The sequence below is a fragment of the Musca domestica genome, unplaced genomic scaffold, assembly GCF_030504385.1.
Source record: "Musca domestica strain aabys unplaced genomic scaffold, Musca_domestica.polishedcontigs.V.1.1 4, whole genome shotgun sequence".
NCBI classification, from domain to species: Eukaryota; Metazoa; Arthropoda; class Insecta; order Diptera; family Muscidae; genus Musca; species Musca domestica.
The window spans coordinates 29085893-29111355 of record NW_026712328.1 but is presented as its reverse complement, the minus strand read 5'-3'; the positions used below and the strand labels follow the sequence as shown (position 1 = coordinate 29111355).

The following is a 25463-nucleotide window of genomic DNA, read 5'->3' as shown; positions in this document are numbered from 1 at the left end:
GTTTTCTTCCCTTGACGTTGGGCTACGCTACCAGTATCACGGTAACGAGCGATGGCACGAGACACAAAATATTTATTCACATTTAAATGCTGGAGAGCTCTAACGATAGCCGCTTGAGGTTTTCCAGCCAAATATAAAGAAATCACACTATCACGCTTGAATAACTTGTTTTTTTCTGGAAAATTCTCACCAAAATGCTTTTGTACGCTTGTAATTAATAGAATGAGCTGTCACTGGAATAATTTTAACAGCTGTCGGACGAGTGGCTTAGAAATGACAGCAGTCTGAAGTTGGTTGCAGTTTTTTCATCTCACCCTGTAAGTCCAAATATAATGTATTTTGGTTAATCCGAACGAATTCAGCCTACAAGCAAATACCTCAAATTTGGTAAAAATCAGTTTAGATATAGCTATAACCCCGTATATGTGTTTCGCCCGCTTTGGTGTTTAAGTCCCTCACGATATGCACTCCACAACAATGATGTTTGCTACCACATATCAATTACAGCTTAAAAATACCTCTGCCTAACTTTACCGAGTTCGGTTCAGACTTGAATATGGCTTCCATATATATCTTCATTCGATTTCACGTTATTGTGCACCACATATGTAATTTAAGCCTAAATTGAATGGATGTTTGCACATTCAACCGAATTTTTCTATTGGGTAGAAAAAACGGGTCCCACATAGCTATTGCTACGATAAATATTTTGAATAAAATCCTTCTCGATGTCATATCATTCACTCTATAGCATTATTATTTGACTACAAATGTATCCATCAAATCTGATTGAAATCGATTCAGAGCTTTTACTCAGTTTCCAAGTTAAAATTGCTCTAAAAAAATTATAGCTGGTGTGGTCTACATCTCGTAAATTCCCAATATAAACCTTTATTTTTACAGGTAGCTCTACTAAATATGGATGGTGGTGTAGGCTATCATAGAGTCAAAGACCATGCGTTCATTCATAAAATCAAGAGATTTGAAAGACACACATTCTTTTCAGTTGCACTGGGCCGCTGGCAAGTGTCTTCAATTTTAAAATTACAATTTTGACGATGTTTTGCTTTATAAATTTGAAAATTAATGCAACATTTTTCCTTTGCAAAAAAAAAACACACTTATTTTTGTAACACAGATTATTAAGAATTTACTATAAGACAAAATGTTTGATATTAATTATTCTTTGCCTAAGCTTTTTAATGACAATAGTTTCGTTTCATATCAACAAAATATGTTGCAGCAAAACCTTTAGTTACATATACACCTAAATCCAGGAGAGTGCGTAAATATGTTTGTACTTACGTTGGTGTTTATCAGCTAATTGAACCAGGGGATTTGGAAGATCACGTCTTCTATAGAAGCACATAACTTTTGCCTCAACATTACCGCTTTGATTTTTATTTAATTCCTCTATGCGGCGTATAAGATATGGACTATTCGGAGATGTCTCCACATAGACATAGTCTGTAAAAAAGGAAAATGAGAAGAAGAAATAAAAAGAAAGGTATTAATGTAAAACATACAAACGACACATTTATTTAAAAAAAAAGACACTTTGAAAACAGAAAAAAAAAAAAATCAATCCAGTTTCTAATATTTGTTGATGTTGTTGCTTTTGCGGTTGTCATTATCATTGTTGTTGTTGTTAGGCAGTGAATATTCCGTCGTTTTGCATTTAATAAATACCAACACTTTATTGTGCGTATTTAAAGTTGGTCTAGTATGTAGGTACGTACAATGGAGGAGCTAGCTAACAAAATGTGGTCGCCGGGCGGCAGTAGTTATGTATGACGTACATTCATACAATTAACAAAATCATTGTCCATATTCAAGATACTGCTGTATGGTTGGTCGGCTGGCTGGCTGGTTGGTTGGTTGATACATGGCATACTTGTAGTCTGCACTAAATATTACACAGTCAGTCTCTCCTCCAAGTACAGACAATACAAAAGGTATGGAAAAAGAGTACTCACAGGCAGTCATTTGGACATACAAACAAACACACGCACACACATTTTCTAGTTAAATACAATATTGTTAAAATAAATAGCAATAAAAAAAATCATTCGAAATGCATTGTAATTATTAATGAATGTATATATTATTAAAAAGACGTAATTATATTTAAAAAAATATAATAAATATTTTGTCGTTGAGCTGTCACGTTTCAAAAAAAAATTCTATGGTTATATTAATTTGTAAACTGTTGTTAATTTGATGCCTTTTGTTTTTCACAAGACTGTGGGGTAAACTGTTGTTGTTATTGTTAATCTCTGTCTACCCGAGTAAATGTTGGTAATTAGTCAACTAGCCCAAAACTAGTTTACAGCCAAGAAATGGTCAGGTGAAATGCTGTTGCGAATCTTTATAGCATCAGTAATAGAGAGAATTAATTATATGGAATTTAAGTATGTGTTTGATAGTTTTTTTTTCTATTAATTTAGTTTCATCAATTTTTACTTAGTTCCTTCATCCTTTAAATCCCAAATTTGCTGCCAATAACATAATTGTGATTGGATTTTGAAAGAAAGACAAATCACAATAGTGTAAAAACCACAAAGTTTTTTGTCCAAAGCAATCTTCTTGTCCGACCCAAGGCCATAAGGTCTCTAAGGACATAGGGTCGACCAAGAAGACTACTTTTAACAATAATCATAGTAGTTTTTGGACTATCTTTAAATTTCAAATCGTAATAAGTCTTTTGACAGCAAACTTGTTTGACGGATGGCCTTACTGGCCGATCTAATGTATGTCCTGCCCATTGTGGAGTTTTTTATCTTTGCCAATAAACATTTTTGCATTAAAAAATTTAATTAAAATTGAAAATACAAACTCAGATTTGCTCGATTTTACTCCCAAATGAAAAACAAGTAAAAAAGCTGTAAGCTTTTAAACTTTAAATATCCTCCTCCATATGGAACGAATATGGCAATTTTCAAAAAAAATAATAATAAAATAAAATAAAAATTCTGTTAAAATCTTAAAAATACCGAATATAGCCGTTAAATTAGGGTCTATATGATGGCGTGGAACTGCATAGGCAACTTTTGTCATAAGCCATTATAATATTCAAATGCGAAACTTGGAAAAAAAAGAAGTAAAAAACATTAAGTTCGGGCGGGCCGAACTTTCAACATCCTTCAACTTAGGGCAAAGGAAACATTTTTATATAAAAGTAAGACCGTTTGCATAATGCAGTTAAATTTATCAAAAAAAAAAAAAAAAAAAAAAAAAAAACATAAAGTGAGTGAGGCTGTTATATGGGGCCATACCAAAACGGGAACCTCTATAAGCAAATATTATATTTCAAGGACTGTCATCTATCTTTTAAAATCTTTTAAAATACCAAATTATGTGGGTAAAGGTGGCTAGGATTAACAAAATACATAATATCGAATTTTGGGAGGTACCGTTATATGGGGTCTATACCTAAACGTGCACCTATACATACAATGTTTCGCCACATGAGGGACAACCCTTTATGACCTACAAACACCAATTTTGAGAAAAATATCGGGAGGTACCGTTATATGGCGGCTAAACCAAAATGCGGACCGATATATCATTTTCAATACTAACCATCCTAGACACGATACTTTATGGGGTATAACGATGAATATTTACGTATGTTGCAAACGGAATGACAAAGTTAATATACCCTCCTTTCCAAGGTGGGGGTATAAAAACTCGGTGAATAATATAGCTAAATTAACCAAAATACCGAATTTTTGAGTAAAATTCTATAAACCTACTTCATTTTGTTAGGAGGCTAGATTCAAATTTACTCACCTAACACTAGTGTGCTACGAACCAAACGAACACAACGACCTGTTCTTTTTGGAACCTGCAGAAGAAGAGCCATATTTTACAGGATGTCAGAACGAACTCTATTGTTTGCTTTGTTGGTAGCAATTGGCAACAACTCTATTTTGTTTTGTTTGCAGATGTGGGCTCAATAAAATTCTCATACTTACAAATATTACTTACTCTATTGGGTACTTTGGACTCCTGGGCAAAACATTTTTTTTAGATTAGAAATGAACATGGATTAAAGGACGGCGGACACCCAAAGCTAACTCAACTCGAAATGTTAGGTCTAGAATTGATAGCTCGAGGACCAATTGTGGGGTATACAAATTCAAAGCTTCAAAACTATATTTGAAAATTGAAGTTATTTAAAAAATATCCAATATCATATTATATTTTTGGCAACACTGGATTAAACATCTCACGCTCATTTCCTGTTTTGTTGCACTGTTAAACATTTAGTTTGTTTGGTCCACAATTAAACCATAAGTAGTCTTACAACTCATGCAAATCATTGAATTTACTATCAAAATGAGTGCTCTGTTAAGAAAGCTAATCGCGCGCTTCCCTTCCTTTTTATGGGTACAGCGACGAAGCTCATTTTTGGCTCAATGGGTACATAAATAAGCAGAATTGTCGATTTTCGAGTGAAGATCAACCAGAGGCAGTGCAAAAGCTAACAATGCAAAAAAGTCAAAGTTGGGTGAGAGGATAATGGACTGGAGGCATCATTGGAGCATACTCCTTGAAAGATGCTGCGAATCGTAACTGTGAATGGTGAACGTTATCGTGAGATGATATCCAACTTATTTTGGATTACCATACGAGTAATTTTTCTCCATATCCATTCCCTTCCGTTTCTTACAAACAGAGACTTGCCCAATATAGATTCGGAAATGGACTTAGTGGACGAATTTGGTGAACATTTTATTTCACGTTAAGGACCGGTCAATTTGACGACCATATCGGGCGATTTAACACCTAGAAACATACTTGGACATGTCTATACAGGGCGAGATGAAAAAACTGCATCCAACTTCAGACTACTGTCATTTCTAAGCCACTCATCCGACAGATGTTAAAATTATTCCAGTGACAGCTCATTATATCGTTTACAAGCGTACATAAGCATTTAGGTGAGCATTTTCCAGAAAAAAAGTTATTCGTGATTGAATTCGAGGTTGACAGGGTGATTTCTTTATATTTGTCTGAAAAACCACATTTGGCTATCATAAGAGAACTCCAGCATTTAAATGAAATAAATCTTTTGTGTCTCGTACCATCGCACATTGCCGTGATACTGGTAGTGTAGACCGACGTCAAGTAAATGGACGGAAGAAAACAGCAACATGTGGAAGTGGACGGAAGAAAACAGCAAATGGTTCGAACAGTAAAGAAGCGACTGTATCGAAACCCGCGTCGCAATGGCCGAAAAATGGCTCGTGAGGTGAACATTTCCCAATATTCCATTCGGCAAATATTAAAAAATGAACTCGGCGTAAAGCCATTAAAATTCCATTTTTTCTTATAGCGCAACCGAAAGAAAATAGACTCAAAAGATCTAAAGAGTTGCTTCGCTTAGCCGAAAGTGGTAAACTGCCGAATTTGGTTTATTCCGATGAGAAAACATTCGTTGTCCAGCAGTTCGTAGACAAACAAAATGATCGTGTTTACTTGGCAAAGAGGTCAGCTAAAAATGTACACCACCATAACTCAAGCGCCTGCCATGGTGATGGTGTGGGCCGCCATAACAGCCGATGGTATTAATCGACCGTGGCATCAGCATAAATGCCGAATATTATTGCGCAAATATTCTGGAGGGTGTATTAAAGCCTTGGGAACGCAAACATTTTGGCCGCAGACCTTGGACGTTCCAACAGGACTCAGCACCATCGCACTCAGCACGCGCCACCTAAGAATGGTTACAAAATGAGGTTCCTCGCTTCGTTTCCAACGCACAATGGCCACCAAAATCTCCGAATACCAATCCGTTGGACTATTGTGTCAGGAGTATTTTGGAAAGCAGGGTTGGCACTAAAAAAATACCAAAGTATCGATCACCTCAAACAAGCGCTTCGCCGGAAATGAGCCAATTCCGGCGAATAGCCATAAATCGTGCTAAAGGTGACCAATTTAAACAAATCTAAACTTATTCTAAAATTTGATGCTATTTCCGCCATTTTTTTTGCTTTTAAAAAAAAAGTAAAAATTATGGCGTTTGACTTTGTTGCAGTTTTCTATCTCACCCTGTATATATAAATGGTATGAGTTTTACGTCTGTTGTGTATAATTGTTTGCGCCTTAACCTTATAAATTTTTACCAGACAATCGCCTCTATACAGTATCGCATGTATCGAATATTTGCTCCCAAACATTAATATAGACTGACGTCCCGGTCTCGTATGTATCGGATGTTTGCTCTCATCACACATCAAAATTCAAAAACAAACCCTAGAAGCACATCCATAGTAATTAAGGGTATCATAATTTGCTATACAATACCATTATTAATTTAATGTTTAAGATTGTTTGTCTTTTTCATTAATACGAGATATTTGTTTTTTTTTTTAATTAGCTTTATCAGAATAATGTGACACACGCTCTAATACACCTGTTGGTCCGGTACAATCAAACAATATAAAACAAACTAAGAAATAATTATGTTTAAATCGGTGATGGAGTATCACCCAATAGTTCAAGTATAAATTGTTCTCACATATTTCTCAAAAACTGTTATAAACATGTACATCTGCAATAATCCAATCATTATCGGTGGAGTGGACCGATATTGTCCATTTTCGCACCTGACGCAAATATTAGGATTTGCAAAGTTGGAGCAGAATCGGATTATAGTTTCTCTTTCTGTGCAAAAAAATATATTTTTTTTTAAATTTCTACCTTTTTGGGGGAGGTACCAGAAGGAGTGGGCCGATATATTCCATCTTAACATCAGATATTGGGTTTATAAAAATATTGGGATGTGTGAAATTTGAAGACAATCGGACTTACAACACATTTTATAAGAGTTGTAATTAAATTTTATAAGAGTTATAATAATTCAAAATTTTGACCCTTTGCGGGGGATGTACTTGATGGAGTCAACCGATGTTGCCCATATTACGATGTACCAAGTTTGGGCCAAATCGGAGACTCCCTTCGAGAGTTATCGTGCGCACCAGCCAGACAGACGGACTTGGTCCAAAGAGACCTAGGGTCTAAAACCGTTATTTCGACTAGGCACGTTTTGACCGTATAAAATGATATATACCCTCTCTAGTATTTGGCTGAAGGTATAATGAGTGCTCTGTTAAGAAAGCTAATCGCACGCTCCTTCCATTTGATGGGTACAGCGACAAAGCTCATTTTCGGCTCAATGGGTACGTAAATAAGCAGAATTGTCGATTTTGGAGTTAAGATCAACCAGAGCCAGTGCAAAAGCTACAAATGCAAAAAAGTCAAAGTTGGTGAGGTTAATGGGCTGGTGGCATCATTGGAGCATACTTCTCGAAAGATGCTGCGAATCGTAACGTCACTATGAGTTGTGAACGCTATCGTGAGATGATATCCAACCTTTTTTGCCCAAATTTAGACTAAGCGAGTTTACATGAGGCAATTTTTCTTGTTCACTTTTGAATTTGCCTCTTGCATTTATACAATGCAATTCTGTTCTTCATCTATAACTTTTCCGTCATTGTTATTTTTGTTTTTGTATAGAAATAAAAACACAAAAAGCATTACAAGACGAGCAATTTTTCTCCATATCAATTCCCTTTCATCTCTTACAAACAAAGACTTGCCCAATGGACCAAAGGACTTTTTGGACGAATTCGGTGAAAATTTTGTTTTGCGTTGAGGACCGGTCAATTTGACGACTATATCGTCTATATTGGACATGTCTATACATTCTCGGACATGTCTATATATGTATATATATATATATATATATATATATATATATATATATATATATATATATATATATATATATATATATATATATATATATATATATATATATATATATATATATATATATATATATATATATATATATATATATATATATATATATATATATATATATATATATATATATATATATATATATATATATATATATATATATATATATATATATATATATATATATATATATATATATATATATATATATATATATATATATATATATATATATATATATATATATATATATATATATATATATATATATATATATATATATATATATATATATATATATATATATACACTAGAGCCCCGACTTGCGTCGTTAATGGGGACCGGAGAATCGCGACGCAACTCAAAACGACGCAAATCGAATCACCTTTTTCTATACATATTTTTATTTTATTTTTTTATTTTTTATTTTTTCCATTTACTGTTGCAAAATCGTCAGGCGAAATCCCATTATTGTTGTTTTTATAAAAACAACGTTTGTTTATGAGTGGAGAACGATGGTAATGTTTACCAGGGGGTAAGGCAGGGAATACCTAGGTTTCGGAAAGAGCCACCAATCCTCATCAGTTCCCTTGTTTCTTGTCTGGGATATTCTCCACAGAAGTTATTTAAAAAATAACTTCTATGACAAAAAACATTTTTTACCCAAGTGACGAGATCGTAAGCTCAATAGAAGAGGAACAAAAGAATTACATAAAACTAAAATTCTTCTGGAAAATCTTCTAAATCTTACAACCGCACTTATAAACATTTACATCTTTCTCCACTTTGTTATGCTTTCGTTCAACCTGAACGAAGTAACATAACCATGTAAGTTTGTTTTGTCTGTTACAACAAAAAATGTTAATAATTATTATAAAGAAATAACAAAACTATAAATTAAGAAAAAACATAACAAAAATTAAATTCATTTACATATGTATGTACACATAGCTCCATAAAGAAGAGGGAATTCCCTTATTTCACGAAATTTGAAAATTTGTTAACGTACAGGCGACGATCAGTGTTGCCAGAAGTTGTAAAAATCCCAAACGACAGAAAAGATGCTAATCAAATTTTCTGGTTTTTGAAAAGCGACGCAATTTGGATAAATAAAATATTTCGATGTCGAGAATTTCAGCTCAATCCGAGATTTAAACATTTCATTTATTTCATACAATTCAATATAAATAAGCCAACATGGCCAAAATCTTATATTAACATACAACAGAATAAAAACAGCCTATAACAATAGTAATCATTGTTGAACTAATCCATTTTCGTAACGTTTTCAGTTAATCCAATTGGATTCCTATAAGATTTTTTGGTACTCCACTAAAAGAAAAGTTAAGACCTGTAACGTGAACGACAGAATTGATGATAATTATTGATAACAACAGCAAATTTTCATTTACTAATAATTAATAAATAATAAATGAAATTTGTCGATAAATTAGCGATTAGCATAGCATTGAAAATTGCACAACTGGAAAGAATTGAAAGCAACCTCTGTAGTTGGATTATTTAATGTTTGTTACCGAAAAAATAGTTAACAGATAAAATAAAAATGTTCATTTAAGAAGTGAAATAGAATTGACCACATTGTTTCTATCAGTAAATCTAACCCCAACGACTTTTTATGGCTACCGCCAAGCATTGCTGTTATCGATAATTGTCGTTATTTTTTGTCCCACCTTAAGAGTCCATGTACTGATGACAATGAAATGAAAAATCAAAATAGGTAGCACCAGTCCGGTCCTGCAACATTTTGTCGATAGTATTTATTTTTACGCTTATTTTTTATTTTACTAGAATAACCGGTCTTACCCGGTAAATTTATTATTTTGAGGGTCCCTTTGAAATGACTACTTTATGTCAGTTTTGTATAGGCATTTTACATAGAAAAAAAAAAAAACAAATAAAAAACATAGGTCTTTTGTAAATATATTTATATCCCTAGTACACAATTACTTAACCTGCCCACTGGCAAAATACACATGTATTTTAGCCTTCCATATCAATTTGTTTCAAAGATAAGTGATTACAACAGACAGACGGACTAAATCAACTTAGATTTGGATTAACTTTAGTTTAGTAAAAACTCTTCGATTTTTTCGAACAATTTCCCAAAGGTAGGTATTTTTACCCTAAAACTATTTTTCCAGATTTTCGACCCGAAAGTCCGAGTTCAAGACCCCGACTAGACCCGGATCCACTTACCCGATATAGATAATATAGGTATCGTTGGAAAGCTATCCAACATGTGGTCACATGATGGGGTAATTTTTAATCGGTTCGGAAGTTGTAGTCAAATTATGGATTTTTTGGACCCGGATTTTTTATAAAACCCCCAAAAAGTCGAAAAAGGGCCCTATTATGGGGGTCAACCAAATTGATGCCAAATTATTGCTGACAGTTTTCCTTTCCAAAATGCTATAATTTGTGCTAATACCTTTTCTGGGTCCAGAGATATGGGTCTTTCCACCCGCATAACCCGATTCTAACCAGTTCATTAAAATTATGTTTTCAATAAAAAAAAGGTTTATTTCGCGTGACCGGCGTTGGAATTACAAAAGTATAAAACCGTTGGAATTACAAAAGTATAAAATTTAGAAAACTTGGGTTCGCGTTAGCCGGTGTGGGACATACCCAGAGGAGAAAATCTCAAAGGTCCAAAAAATCAATAATTTGATTATATCTTCCGAACCGCTAATTATTCATGTGACCACTTGTTGTATAGGTATTTTCATGAGCTTTCACAACGATCCGGGCCAAGTACCGGTTTTGAACCCGTACTTTCGGGTTAAAAATCTACGATCCCGGGACCGTCCCTAAAGATAAAAATTGTTTTCCGGAATCAGGGTAAAAATAGCTACCTCTGGAAAAGTTTAATAGTTTTTACTAAACTAGAGTTGACCTTAGATTTTTACGCTGATCAAGAATATATACCATTTTTGGGTCTAACACGAGTATTTCCTTCAACAGTATGAATTTAATGTAATTTCGAATTGGGTCCACCCGAAATGGTTTCGAATTACATCTCTGTGTACGTCCCTGTATTAAGGTTAGTAACTGAAGTCAAGTTAATAATAATCATTTTTCAAAAATATCTTGTGATACTCTTTGAAGAAACATGCGATGGACTCCGAAAGAAACTCGATTCGGATATAGGCGGTATATTTAAATGAAGTCCCTATTTTAATTAGTAACACATGTTATAAATTTTTGTTTACAGGATGATAATAGGTCCAAGTTGTACACAGACCTATACCCATACAAGATCGCACCAAAGAAATCACACGAAACCTACTGCATCGCATCTTAGTGTGTTCAGGATTTGAAAACAGTACAAAACGAAATTACAATAAAGAATGAAAATTAACATTTTGGCGATAATGGTAGCAAATTAAATGATCACAGTTTTCAAACAGCGAAGTGGTAAGCAAAAATGACCCAAACATATTAACAACACTTGGTTAGCACAATATTTCACATATCTACTATACAAGTCAATAATCCATACTTTTTGGAGCAAAATGTGTCTCGTCTTTTCGCTTGTGTCTCTGATATTTGGTACGTAGTATTTCTTTTTTAGCATATACATATGTATACACTCACTCACTCATTCGCGCACATACACAGTAACACATAGGTGGTAATAGGCACTGGAATTGAAAACCCAAAAATGCAGCAGCGTCATTGAAAATCAGCGAGATGAACCCACTAAACGTCATTATGTTACATTACGATTATTGGGGGTGTAAAGAATACAGGGGTGTCGATGCTCGTGAATTTCAATAATGTTACACTATTGTTGCCACTCATTGTGGCAAAGACATTCTGGTTTTAAGAAAGATGCTAAAACAACTTGTCATTATAAAAATATTTTTTTCATTACTGCCCTACAAATTCCGGCATAAATTTCTTCTCTCTTCACACACATATTCTTCCTCTTGATTTTTCTGCATTTGAGGGCTTGCTGATTGTATGACACCATGTATAGTTTGTTTATAATTTTTCTTTTATCAACTTGTTTCACACAATTCTTCTACTTGGGCACTTGGCTTAATCGACCGGAAAAAGGGGTGGGGGAGGTACATGAATGTATGGCGGATAAGCTTAAATATGAACACGTTTATGTGCAGCATTGTGATTGAGCGTCGTCTCGTCGTTAATTGGAGTCCACATTTCCCCCATATTTTTTGAGCGATCAGAGAAAGCCAATTTGAGCGCGAGCGGGCATCATCATCATCATCACTAAACACCATCGATTGCCAGCCAGCCAGCCAACAGAACACAGCAACACAATACGCAAACCCCGACACAACGAAAACCAATGCAAAAGATAAAGCGAAAAAATGGAAAATTTTTTCTCTTCACATTCTCACCTCCGACACGATACACATTTGTTGTCATTTTTATTTGATTTTCATACACAATTTCATATGTATTTGATGCACTTTGTGTTTGTTAATGTTTTTAAACAATTCGTAGGCGCTTTTAAACACATTTATTAACAAAAATCACAATTTGTTATGATTACATTCACACACAAGACGCGTTTTTTTCGTCGCCATCTTAGAAAATTATCGATAAACTATCGAAATGAAAAATCGAAAAATGACATGCCGAGTCGATTGCGCATTCTATTCGATTGCGTCGATGTTTTGATTCATCGATTGTATCGAGAATCGAACTTAGTATACTTTGGCACAGTGTATGGAATTATGTATATATTTTTTAAGGGACCGATTAAATTTACGCATCACACAACACCAAAGTAAAAAATAAATATACGCAAATGCTCGGTCACTTGTTTTGACGTATTTGGCTTGCAGGCTCCGCTCTAACAATTTAAATAAGCCATCTTTAAACATAAACTTGAGGTTTCTAACAAATGTACCTGTTATTTTAACTATTGTTTTATATTCTCTAAAATTGCAAAATGTCATGACAAAATAATTCCAATGTAGGATAGATTCATGGTACAATGAAATAAAGGTGGCCTCATTTCATATTAGCATTCCCAGCCCTGCATTTTCTGTAATTTACCTTTTCAAATTTGAATGCATAAAAAACAGTTCCCATTTCTGATTTTGTGTGTATTCAATAGATTTATGAATATAGATTTTGACAATGAGATGTTGTCAAATGTATAAATTTGAAAAAAAAAAATTGTAAACATATGATTTCATGACTTTACCTAATAATAATATATATATTCTTTTTTTCATTCAAAATCTTTCATTTCAAAATTGATTTGACAGTTCATTGTCCCAGCAGCTGTGTCGATACGACTACATACATTCTTCTGCCATGGATAGGAGCAACAGAAGTCGGGCACATTTAGAAAAAAAACGTAATCAGCTGGTAACTCTTATATACCTTTTATGTACCATGGTATGAATATTACCCCACTTTTATCTAGTGTTGATCATTTCAAAAACCCAGAACGAACTTCTTTTTGTTCTGTTTCAGAACCTGAAGGAATCTATTGGTTTTACAATTTTCTTCGATATCTTAAAGGGAATACCGGTTATCGTAGTAAAGACTTTTACATTCTATCATTTCTGGAACAGACCATTTATAGTAAATAGAATGATTTTTGTATGCACGAACGTAAGTTAGCAAATATTTTGATTATATTTATTAGCATATTAGGCTGGGGTTTCAATTCAATTGACGAAAAGGCCATCACCTCGTGTTTTTTTTTTCTATTTTCTTTTTGTGGTTTGTCCCTGAGCTATTTCTGTACATGGTCTTTGCACTTTTAAATTTCAATTCCACTCATTTACGTAAAATATAATACTCAGCATGGTATAATAAAATGACTTAATCTTTGTTTTTTTATTATCTTGGTTTAATATATTAACTTAATTTATTGTTCGAAAAAATGCATCGACAAATTCTACAGTTTTTGTTGCGAAATAAACCTTTAGAGATATATAGAACATAATTTTGAAAAAAAAAAAATTTGACCTTTTATTCAGTTTTCGCGGTTTTCAATTATTTATTCAAAATCAATGCAACAAGTTGTTTGGTTTTTTATTGCTTTGATAGTAATTCTGACATTACATGCCAAACAGGTAGACCTCCATACTTGCAATTTTTTTTCTTATTTAGCCTACCTTGTATTCATTCTACCCATGGCAGAACAATACAGGTAGATGCATCAATGCTTGGGAACTTTAATTTTCAAAACTTTAAAAATGTTTTCTCAAAAATAAGTAGATTTTTATATGTTTTCTGATACAACGCAGATCATAGGTTATAACGATATGTATTTTTCAACAATTTTTAAAAATTGCAATAATTTTTCATTCAACTTTTTCAGTTCTAAAATGGGTTTGACAGTTCACAATAAAATTCACTAGATTTATTACATACAAGCATGCTTTAAAATTATATTGCCCTGTATAAACACACTTTTAGGACTCTAGTCACAATATCATTCAGTTTATCATTAATTTTGTGCATATATAGGACTTTCTGTTATAAAAAATAAACTACAGATCAAATTTAATTATTTAATATGGCCATAAAATGTTATAATTAACGATAATATAATTTTTATTCTCGGCAATTGCAAACAACTCAATACTTTTAGTATGTCATCAATTCATGTCATCATTTCATGGTGATTTACATAAGTTTGAAAGAACTGTCAAAGCAAGTGACGTGGCCTCAGCCACAGAGAAAAATTTGTGAAGAAATAACTTTTTCTAATTGGATCACTTCGATATATCTCTGAATATTGTGTCGTGTAGAAATAAAAGGGGATATATTATTTAACGATAAATAGAAGCAGTGATCCAAGTGATCTGAGAACAATATAAGATGACGACCTATGAGGAGTTTATTCAACAAAACGAAGATCGCGACGGGGTTCGTCTGACGTGGAACGTTTGGCCATCCAGTCGAATTGATGCCAGCCGCTTGGTAGTTCCATTGGCGTGTCTTTACCAGCCATTGAAAGAACGCCCTGACTTGCCACCAATTCAATATGAACCAGTGCTGTGCACTCGGGCTAATTGTAGAGCCATTTTAAATCCATTGTGTCAAGTGGATTATCGGGCCAAATTATGGGTTTGCAATTTTTGTTTCCAAAGGAACCCTGTAAGTTGTATAAATCCAGTAAAATTATGGTAGATTTTTTGAATGGATTTCTCTTTTAGTTTCCACCCCAATATGCAGCCATATCGGAGCAACATCAACCAGCCGAATTAATTCCTGGCTTTAGCACCATTGAATATACCATAACTAGGGCACCATGTATGCCACCAGTTTTCCTGTTTCTAGTTGATACCTGCATGGATGAAGAGGAGTTGGATGCCTTGAAGGATTCATTACAAATGTCGCTGAGCTTGTTACCACCCAATGCCTTGGTGGGCCTAATTACTTTTGGTAAAATGATACAAGTTCATGAACTGGGAGCTGAAGGTTGCTCGAAGAGTTATGTATTCCGCGGCACAAAGGATTTGACTGCGAAACAGGTACAAGAAATGTTGGGTATTGGTCGTACAAATGCAGGAGGTCCTCCTGGAGCTCCCGTTGGCCCTGGCGGCCAGCCAATGCCAGGTCAGCAACAACGTATGCCTGGTGCCCCTGGACAACATGCTGCCGTTCCGCCAGCCAATCGCTTCTTGCAGCCTATTTCGAAGTGTGACATTGCCCTTGGAGATTTGTTGAGTGAACTGCAACGTGATCCTTGGCCTGTGCCTCAGGGCAAGCGCTATCTTCGTTCAACCGGAGCTGCCTTGGCCATAGCTGTGGGCTTGCTCGAATGTACCTATCCGAATACTGGAGCCCGCATCATGGCCTTTGTTGGTGGACCTTGCTCTCAGGGCCCCGGCCAAGTGGTCGACGATGAATTGAAACATCCCATTCGTTCACATCACGACATTCACAAGGACAATGTTAAATTCATGAAAAAAGCCATCAAACACTACGATGTGCTGGCTCTTCGTGCTGCAACCAATGGACATTGCATTGATATCTACTCGTGTGCTTTGGATCAAACTGGTCTCATGGAAATGAAGCAGTGCTGTAATTCTACTGGCGGTCATATGGTTATGGGTGATTCGTTCAATTCGTCGCTTTTCAAACAAACGTTTCAGCGTGTATTCGCCCGCGATGCACGTTCAGATTTGAAAATGGCATTCAATGGTACACTGGAAGTGAAATGTTCACGTGAATTGAAGATATCTGGGGGTATCGGTTCATGTGTGTCATTGAATGTGAAGAGCCCATCGGTGTCGGATGTTGAAATTGGCATGGGCCAAACGGTCCAATGGAAATTGTGTACTCTAAATCCAAGTTCAACGATGGCATTCTTCTTCGAGGTAGTCAACCAGCATGCAGCACCAATACCACAGGGCGGCCGTGGTTGTATACAATTTATAACACAATATCAACATCCCAGTGGCCAGAGACGTATACGTGTAACAACATTGGCAAGAAAGTGAGTAAAGCGATTTAGTGGGATTGATGTTGTTCAAAAATTAGTAGAAATCAAAGTTTCTTCAATAGTGGAGTAAACTTTACTACCAAATTTTGTGGCCATCCAAGACAAAATTTCAGAAATATTAAATTTTTTGGGGAACCATAAAATCCTCCAATATTAAAAATTTTGATTCCGATCACAATCGCAAAATGCCTCAATTTATGTGTTTTATTGCTATTTTTGTTTTTTTTTTTACAACTTTTTAGCTGGGCCGATGCAACATCGAATATCCACCACATAAGTGCAGGCTTTGATCAAGAAGCCGCTGCTGTAATCATGGCGCGTATGGTGGTATATCGTGCTGAGACGGATGAAGGTCCCGACATTTTAAGATGGGTTGACAGACAGCTTATTCGTTTGGTAAGACACCAAAATTGCCTACTTATTTTTTCTGAATTAATTTCCAAATATCTTCTTTTATAGTGCCAAAAATTCGGTGAATATAGCAAGGATGATCCAAATAGTTTCCGTTTGGCTCAGAATTTCTCTTTGTTCCCACAATTCATGTATCATTTGCGTCGTTCACAATTTTTGCAAGTTTTCAATAATTCACCCGATGAGACCACATTCTATAGACACATGTTAATGCGTGAAGATTTAACTCAATCACTTATTATGATACAACCAATATTGTATTCGTATTCATTCAATGGACCACCAGAACCTGTACTACTCGATACATCATCGATTCAACCTGATCGCATCTTATTGATGGACACCTTCTTCCAAATTTTGATTTATCATGGTGAAACCATAGCACAATGGCGTGCCCTTAAATATCAAGATATGCCAGAATATGAGAATTTCAAACAATTGCTGCAAGCTCCCGTCGATGATGCCCAGGAGATTTTGCAAACCCGTTTCCCAATGCCACGTTATATTGACACAGAGCATGGTGGCTCGCAGGCGCGTTTCTTGCTATCGAAAGTCAATCCTTCGCAGACACATAATAATATGTATGCTTATGGCCAGGTAAGTGTGTTCCACAAGTATAGTTTTTCATTTCATTTTTTGTTTGAAATTTTTATTTTCTTTTTGGATTTTCTAACATTTTTTGTTTTGTTCTTTAAAAAAACAACATTAATGACTTTAAATGTATCCTGTGTTGTCCCATCATCTTTGTTAATTACAAATAATGTCCCTGAATCCAAACAACAACAGCCGCCAATTGGCCAATCAATGGTATTTACAAAGAATTTTTCTTTTTTTTTTATTTTGAAAGAGAAGGGCTTATGGAAATGCCCTTATTAGGAAAACATAAATATGTTTGGTGGAGGTTCATTGTCAATATACAAGAATACGTTGAAACAAATGGTGTCGGTTGTTTATATATTTACTTATGCCCTTCTTATCTTATCAAATTACTACATGTTGACCTTTAATAGTAATTTGGTTGCAATGTTCAGCCAAAGTCTTTAAAGATAACAAATATTGCTTTTAGAGTCAATTGCTGCTTTATATTGTCCGCTTCCTGTATATAATATACTTTTATGTGTATTCTATTAAACCCATTTCCCTTTATTTTTTTGTTTTCTAGGATGGCGGTGCTCCTGTACTCACAGATGATGTTTCCCTACAACTGTTCATGGAACACTTGAAGAAATTGGCTGTCTCTTCGACAACATGAATTTCCGGAAGATACTGGTGGTGTTATCGTCGTTTTATGACAAGTCTACGCAATATTTTAGCATTTGCTACATCTAAGATTAGACGGTATTTATCATGGCTATAATGATGAAAATGTACGAGATTTAATGGCGTGTGTTTTATTATTTTCTTTTATTTTTTTTTCTTAAGTTAGGCTGGCATTATCTATTTCTAATGTAAGAAGTCTTAGTGTGCATGTTTATCGTTTGTTTTTTTCTTCTTTTTCTTTTCAAAATATAAGTAATTTTAATTATTCCATATAAACAAATGAACCATATACAGATGATGAAGGAGCTATTAAGCAGACATTATAAGACTATAAAGAATATGAAAATACTTTCAAAAATTAAATACAAAACAACAAGTAAGCAAAACGAACCATACATTTGCAAGTGTTTCTTTTCTATGTGTCCTGGGAACTACCACACAGTTTAATGCTAAGATCGAATATACCGAAAGTTAATATTTCCCCTTGGTATTCTGCAATCTAATGTATGCACTTGAGGCAATTAACGAAATTAAGTATGATCATTAATTTCGATACAAAATGTTTTCGATATCAAAAGTTTAAATTTGACCCCAGATCCATAGAGGAATTCTTGACCCTCGTGGGTGGTTCCTCAATCCATCTGCTTATTTTAAGCTGGGTGTATGGTGAAGACATTTTGATCTTTTTTCCCATTAACATTGAGCCAGTTTCCTAGAATTTCTTCAATTGGATTTCTTAGCATGATTGGCTGATAGAAGACTTGACCTCTGATAAAACAGAATCTTGGGTCCAGTTCAGAGAAATAGCTTTTCGAGAATGTTTGGTATCTTTCTACAGTTAAGTCATACTGATATGCATTTCATTCATGGGATTTTCAAGGAAGAGAAGGAGGAGAATATAATCGATAACCCATATACCATGTAGCGTTTCTAAGATAGTAAGACCATTGGCAAATTAATACATAGTAAACGGAATGTTACTTTTGTCTTTTTATGCAGGTGGCTCTTAGCACTAATTTTCATATTTCATCAACAGGCGATCCACTCGATCTCCACTCACATTTAATCGTTTTTGAAGAATTCATTTGATTATTCCCTTATTTTAAACTTACAGGGTGAGATAAAAAAACTGCAACAAAGTCAAATGCCATAATTTTTATACCCTCCACCTTGCAAACGGAATGACAAAGTTAATATACCCTCCATATTAACTTTGTCATTTCGTTTGTTACACCCCTTAATATTCGTCGTAGAACCCATAAAGTATATATATTCATAATCAGCATAAAATTCTAAGTCGATTTAACGATGTCCGTCTGTCTGTTGAAATCACGATACAGCCCACATTATTTGACGTAGAGCGTCAAAATTTAGCAGAACAACATTTATTTTGTCTAGGATGGTTGGTATTGCAAATGAGATATATCGGTCCACGTTTTAGTATAGTCCCCATAAAACTTATCTTTCGATATTCGGGTTTTTGATGATTTTTGCCACATTTTTCCAAGGATTTCTCTAAAAATTTGTTTTTGTAGGTCATAATGGGTATTGAAAATGAGATATATCGGTCCACGTTTTAGTATAGTCCCCATATGTCTTATCTTTCGATATTCGGTTTTTTGATGATTTTTGCCACATTTTTTAAGGATTTCTCTAAAAATTTGTTTTTGTAGGTCATAATGGATTCTAGATCGTGTGGCGAAACATTGCATATATAGGTCCACGTTTTGGTATAGCCTCCATATAACGGTACCTCCCGATATTCGGTATTTTGATAATTTTTGCCAGATTTTTTCATGGATATGTCTAGAAATTGGTATTTGTAAGTCATAATGGGTTCTAGATCGTGTGGCGAAACATTGCATGTATAGGTCCACGTTTTGGTATAGCCCCCATATAACGGTACCTCCCGATATTCGGTATAGGTCCACGTTTTGGTATAGCCTCCATATAACGGTACCTCCCGATATTCGGTATAGGTCCACGTTTTGGTATAGCACCCATATAACGGTACCTCCCGATATTCGGAATTTTGATGATTTTTGCCATTCTTATTCACGGATTTGTCTGAAAATTGATATTTGTAGGTCATAATGGGTCCTAGTTCATGTGGCGAAACATTGTATGTATAGTTCCCGCATTGGTATAGCCCCCATATAACGGTACCTCCCAATATTCGGTATTTTGATGATTTTTTCCACACTTTTTCACGGATTTGTCTAAAAATTGGTATTTGTTGGTCGTAACGGGATTTAGATCCAGTGCCGAAACATTGCATGTATTGCTTCACGATTTGGTATAGCTCCCATATAGCGGTACCTCCCAATATTCGGTATTTTTATGATTTTTGCCAAATTTCTTCGCGGATTTGTCTAAAAATTGGTATTTGTGGGTTCTATTGGGTTCTAGCTTCTTTGGCGAAACATAATATGTATAGGTCCACGTTTTTGTATAGCCCCATATAGCGGTACCTCCCGATGTTCCGTATTTTGATGACTTTTGCCAAAATAGGTATTTGTGGGTCAAAATGGGTTCTAATGTTTCCTTTACCTAAAGGTGGAGGGTATTAAAAGTTCGGCCCGGCCGGAACTTAATTTTTTTTACTTGTTACATTTTTTTTTTAAATTTTATTGAATGAAAGCAAAAAATGTCGGAAATAGTATCAAATTTTAGAATAAGTTTAGATTTGTTGGAATTAGTCACCTTTGGCTCGAATTTTGGCCTTCAAATGGCCAATGAAACCGTCCGAATGTTGCTCTGCGGTATTTTGGCCCATTCCCGGCGAAGCGCTTGCTTGAGGTGATCGACACTTTGGTATTTTTTAGTGCCAACCTTGCTTTCCAAAATAATCCAGACACAATAGTTGGCCATTGTGCTCTGGAAATGAAGCGAGGAACCTCATTTTGTAACAATTCTTGGGTGACGCGTGCTGAGTGCGATGGTGTTGAGTCTTGTTGGAATGTCCAAGGTCTGCCGCCAAAATGTTTGCGTGACCTAGGCTTTAATACACCCTCCAGAATATTTTTGCGATAATATTCGGCATTTATTATTATGCCACGGTCGCAAAATACGAGCGGAGAGCGACCATCGGCTGTTATGGCGCCCCACACCATTACCATGGCCGGCGTTTGAGTTCTGGTGGCCAACCGAAGGTGCACATTTTCAGGTGACCTGTTTGGCAAGTAAACACGATAATTTTGTTTGTTTACAAACTGCTGGACAACGAATGTTTTCCATCGGAGAAAACCAAATTCGCCAGTTCACCACTTTCGGTCAAGCGATGCAACTCTTTAGCTCTTTTGAGTCTATTTTTCTTCTGTTGTGGTGTAAGTTCTTGCACTTTTTCAAGGGCTTTACCCCGAGCTCATATTTTAAAATTTGCCGAATGGAATATTGCGACATTTTTTGCTCACGAGACATTCTTCGCCCACTGCGATGAGGAAATCGAACAAGTAGCTTTTTTACTTTTCGAACCATTTTTCCTGATGTTGCTGTTTTCTTCCATCCACTTCCATGACGTCGGGCTACGCTACCAGTATCACGGTAACGAGCGATGGTAGGAGACATAAAAGATTTATTCACATTTAAATGCTGGAGTGCTCTAATGATAGCCACTTGTGGTTTTCCAGCCAAATATAAAGAAATCACACTATCACGCTAGAATTCTATCACGAATAATTTTTTTTCTGGAAAATTCTCATCAAAATGCTTTTGCACGCTTGTAAACAATATAATGAGTTGTCACTGGAATATAACGAAGACAATGCTGCCAAGCCTAAGATTGGAATCTTCAAAGGAGAAAAAAAGGAAAGTCTTAAACTGCTGGAAAAGACGCCAAATCAAAGAGTTTGAATCCGCTGGAAAATCTGAATTAAAATAAAAGAAAAAACTAAATCTTGATCTGATGAATTTTTAAGGTTTTAAAAGCGTTGAACATTCATTGGAATCGACTCCCATTTTGGGTTTACCTGATTTTGCCTCAGTTAGTAATTCACAGTGGAGCTATTTTTGTCAATGCTGCTGGCAATTTCTCCCTTGCTTCTAAAGATGATCTTCAGTCGGGTATTAAAATGCCTTCTTTTTATATTTTGAGGATATTAGTTTCATTATTTACATAGTTAGCCCCTTACAAGGATTTTAATTCAATCAGATTCAATAAAAAAGTTTTTTGTTGGTATAAAATTCTGGCCTACAATATGTTTTACAACAAGACACACTATCTTTCATACATACAGCCTGTTGTAAGTGCATTGAAGCAGACAAATATACATACACACAAAATATTCACTACCATCACTTTCATGCACACACACACACTCTTAAAAGAGTTAAATCTATAACTTCCCACCGAACCAAACTGTCCGAATTCTGTCGCACTTCGAACCGAAATCGCACGAAACTTCCGTTTTCGGATGCTTATTCGGTCCGGTTTCAAAACGAAAGCTATATGGAGTTGTTGACGTGTTTTTTTTTTGACCGAAGGGTCGGATAGTTATATGTGCGCTTTAGGAAAACGTGGAACTAAATATTCAATGTATTGTCACCGGGTTAGAACCCATTATGAACTGCAAATACCAATTTTTATTAAAATATCGAATATCGGGAGGTACCGTTCTATGAGGGCTATACCAAAACGTTGTCCTATACATACAATGTTTCGCCACCGGAGCTAGAAACCATTATAACCTACAAATACCAATTTTTAGACAAATCCGTGAAAAAATGTGGCAAAAATAATCAAAATATCGAATATCGGGAGATACCGTTGTATGGGGTGTATGCCAAAACGTGGACCTATACATACAATTTTTCGCAACACGAGATAGAACCTATTATTTTTAGACAAATCCGTGAAAAAAGTCACAACAATTATCAAAATACCGAATATCGGGAGATACCGTTGTATGGGGTATATGCCAAAACGTGACCCATTCCTGGCGAAGCGCTTGTTTGAGCTGATCGACACTTTGGTATTTTTAGTGCCAACCTTGCTTTCCAAAATAATCCAGACACAATAGTCCAACGAATTGGTTTCCGGAGGTTTTGGTGGCCATTGTGCTCTGGAAATGAAGCGAGGAACCTCATTTTGTAACCATTCTTGGGTGGCGCGTGCTGAGTGCGATGGTGTTGAGTCCTGTTGGAAAGTCCAAGGTCTGCGGCAAAATGTTTGCGTGACCTAGGCTTTAATACGTGACCTATGACCTACAAATACTAATTTTTAGACAAATTCGAGCAAAACACGTGGTAAAAATCATCAAAATACCGAATATCGGGAGGTACCGTTATATGGAGGCTATACCAAAACGTGGACCTACATGGCCCATTTTCAATACCAAAAGTCCTGCAGACATAATATAAATTTGTGTAAAATTTTATCAATGTACTTCATTTCGTTCGGAAGCTAGAAATATTTTTATAGACGGACAGACGGACGGACATCGCTAAATCGACATAGAATTTTATTCTGATCAAGAATATATATACTTTGTGGGATCTAAAATGTATATTTCGAGGTGTTACACACGGAATGACAAACTTATACCATGCTATGGTGAAGGGTGTAAAAAATTCCTCAACGAGGGAAAAAATTCCTCAGACAATTAACCCATATCCTGACATATGTCAGTCAGACACGTCAGATAAAACTTAAGACTTTACAATTGGTTCGCTGGGTTGTTGGAGAAATACAAGCACGTTTTGTTAACAGTGGCGGGTGTTCTGTTGGGTATTCTTAAGGGTTGCTGTTATCACGTATACGATGTGGCGTTTACGTACTATGATTGCGTATACGCTACGGTAACTGGAATAACACATTTTTAAATAGACAAGGGGCATTATTAAACCCTCAGCCATATGGCTACGCAAGGTGAATTAAAAACACATTATCAATTAAATACACGTAATATTTAGATAAGACTTAGATCAGGCACAAAAGTGGTCATTATTCGCCTACTCCTACTACTGGTATATCCCCCAGAAAAGATCAACATTTTCAGTCATCACAACTCTCATTAATGGGATATTACTTCGCAGTTCTCTTTTAAGTCCGCACACTGAAGGGATATATATATATATATTCTGAAGGGATATATTGAAAATAATAAGTGAACAAATTGTGAAATAACAGGTTAAAAAGTATCGGTTAGTTTTGCGAACAGATATATACCCTCCGCCAATGTTCGTTTATTTAAAAATATATTTTTGACTTGAGAGAAATATTTAGATATACCAAGTTGTAAAGAATCGCAGATTTTTGCACAAGTTGTGAGTAATATAAGTATTAAGACTTGAGTCCCTTTGTGGGAAGGTACCAGAAGGGGTGGGTCGATAACAATCGTCTTCTCACTAGATCTTGTGTTCGTAAAAGTATTGGAATGTGTGAAATTTGAAGAGAATCGGATGCATATTTCGCATTTTATCAGAGTTTTGCTATTAAAATTTTTGACCCCTTTATGGGGGAGGCGCCAGAAGGGGCAAGCCGATACATCCCATCTTCACAGCAAAAGTTGTGTTAATAGATGTATTGGGATGTGCTAGGTTTAAAAGGAATCGGATGCTATTTTTTATGAGCTTCATAGTTATTCAACATTTTTGACCAGTTGTGTGGGAGGTACCAGAAGGAGCAAGCCGATATATTCTATCTTCACACCAAATCTTTTGTTAATAAAAGTATTGGTATGTGTCGAGTTTGAAAGGAATCGGATGTTTATTTCTCATTTTATGAGCTTCACGGTTATTCGAAGTTTCGACCCGTTGTGGGGGAGTTAACAGATGGAGTGGTCTGTTCCATCCATTCTTCAAACCAGATCTTCGGTTAGTAGAGATATTGAGATGTGCGAATATTTGAAGACTATCAGACTTACATGGTGAGATGAAAAAACTGCAACCAACATCAGACTGCTGTCATTTCTAAGCCACTCGTCCGACAGCTGTTAAAATTATTCCAGTGACAGCTCATTATATTGATTACAAGCGTACAATAGCATTTTGGTGAGAATTTTCCAGCTGTTAAAATTATTCCAGTGACTGCTCATTATATTGTTTACAAGCGAAAATGCTTTTTGCTGAGAATTTTCCAGAAAAAAAGTTATTCGTAATGGAATCCGTTGGACTATTGTGGCTGGAGTATTTTGGAAAGCAAGGTTGGCACTAAAAAATACCAAATTGTCGATCGCCTCAAGCAAGCGCTTCGCCTGGCTGGAAATTGTTGTATTTTTACATAAAAGTTATGGTTTATTTTACCCGCAAAATATGGTCCAAATTGGTAGATTTCTGCCCAGCCCTTAATTCTAACTTCATGCAAAATGCCACGTCGATTTGTCTATAATTGTGCCTCAAGCAAGTGCTTCGCAGGAAATGGGCAAAATACCGCAGAGCAACATTCGGACAGCGTGTGATGGTTTCATTGGTCATTTGAAGGCCATAAATCGTGCCAAAGGTGACCAATTCGAACAAATCTAAACTTATTCTAAAATTTGAGGACGACATTTTTTTTGCTTTTATTCAATAAAAATAATTATGGCGTTTGACTTTGTTGCAGTTTTTTTATCTTACC

At 35.4% G+C, this 25463-nt stretch overlaps 2 protein-coding genes across 4 annotated transcripts in view; one reads left to right on the top strand and one right to left on the bottom strand.

Moving 5' to 3' along the window:
- Positions 1-12359, bottom strand: part of LOC101893265 (metastasis-associated protein MTA3) — a 34297-nt gene extending 21938 nt beyond the window's left edge. For both annotated transcript variants that reach the window (XM_005186916.4, XM_020038012.2), the window contains exons 1-2: positions 12159-12359; positions 1306-1467 (exon numbers count right to left, since the gene is read on the bottom strand). In XM_005186916.4, the coding sequence (XP_005186973.2) occupies positions 1306-1467; positions 12159-12186 (190 nt within the window). In that variant the 5' untranslated portion in view covers positions 12187-12359. The remainder of the gene's footprint in view (positions 1-1305; positions 1468-12158) is intronic.
- Positions 12360-14416: 2057 nt separating this feature from the next.
- On the top strand, positions 14417-18298 carry LOC101891418 (protein transport protein Sec23A). 2 transcript variants are annotated; one of them, XM_005186906.4, is made up of 6 exons: positions 14417-14886; positions 14946-16231; positions 16480-16633; positions 16697-17245; positions 17435-17455; positions 17811-18298. In XM_005186906.4, exons 1-6 carry the CDS (start codon positions 14608-14610, stop codon positions 17898-17900), a joined length of 2379 nt encoding a protein of 792 aa, XP_005186963.1. In that variant the 5' UTR covers positions 14417-14607; the 3' UTR covers positions 17901-18298. The 2 variants fall into 2 exon arrangements, with proteins under 2 accessions (XP_005186963.1, XP_005186964.1); XM_005186907.4 differs by lacking the exon at positions 17435-17455.
- Positions 18299-25463: the final 7165 nt, after the last annotated feature.

What these genes read in the sequence shown, in the direction of transcription:
- LOC101891418 (XM_005186906.4), top strand. Translation starts at nt 14,608, where the DNA reads ATGACGACCTATGAGGAGTTTATTCAACAAAACGAAGATCGCGACGGG. An exon ending in TTTGTTTCCAAAGGAACCCT is followed by an intron (nt 14,887 to 14,945) that starts GTAAGTTGTATA and finishes TTTCTCTTTTAG; the next exon opens with TTTCCACCCCAATATGCAGC. An exon ending in ATATGTATGCTTATGGCCAG is followed by an intron (nt 17,246 to 17,434) that starts GTAAGTGTGTTC and finishes AAACAACAACAG; the next exon opens with CCGCCAATTGGCCAATCAAT.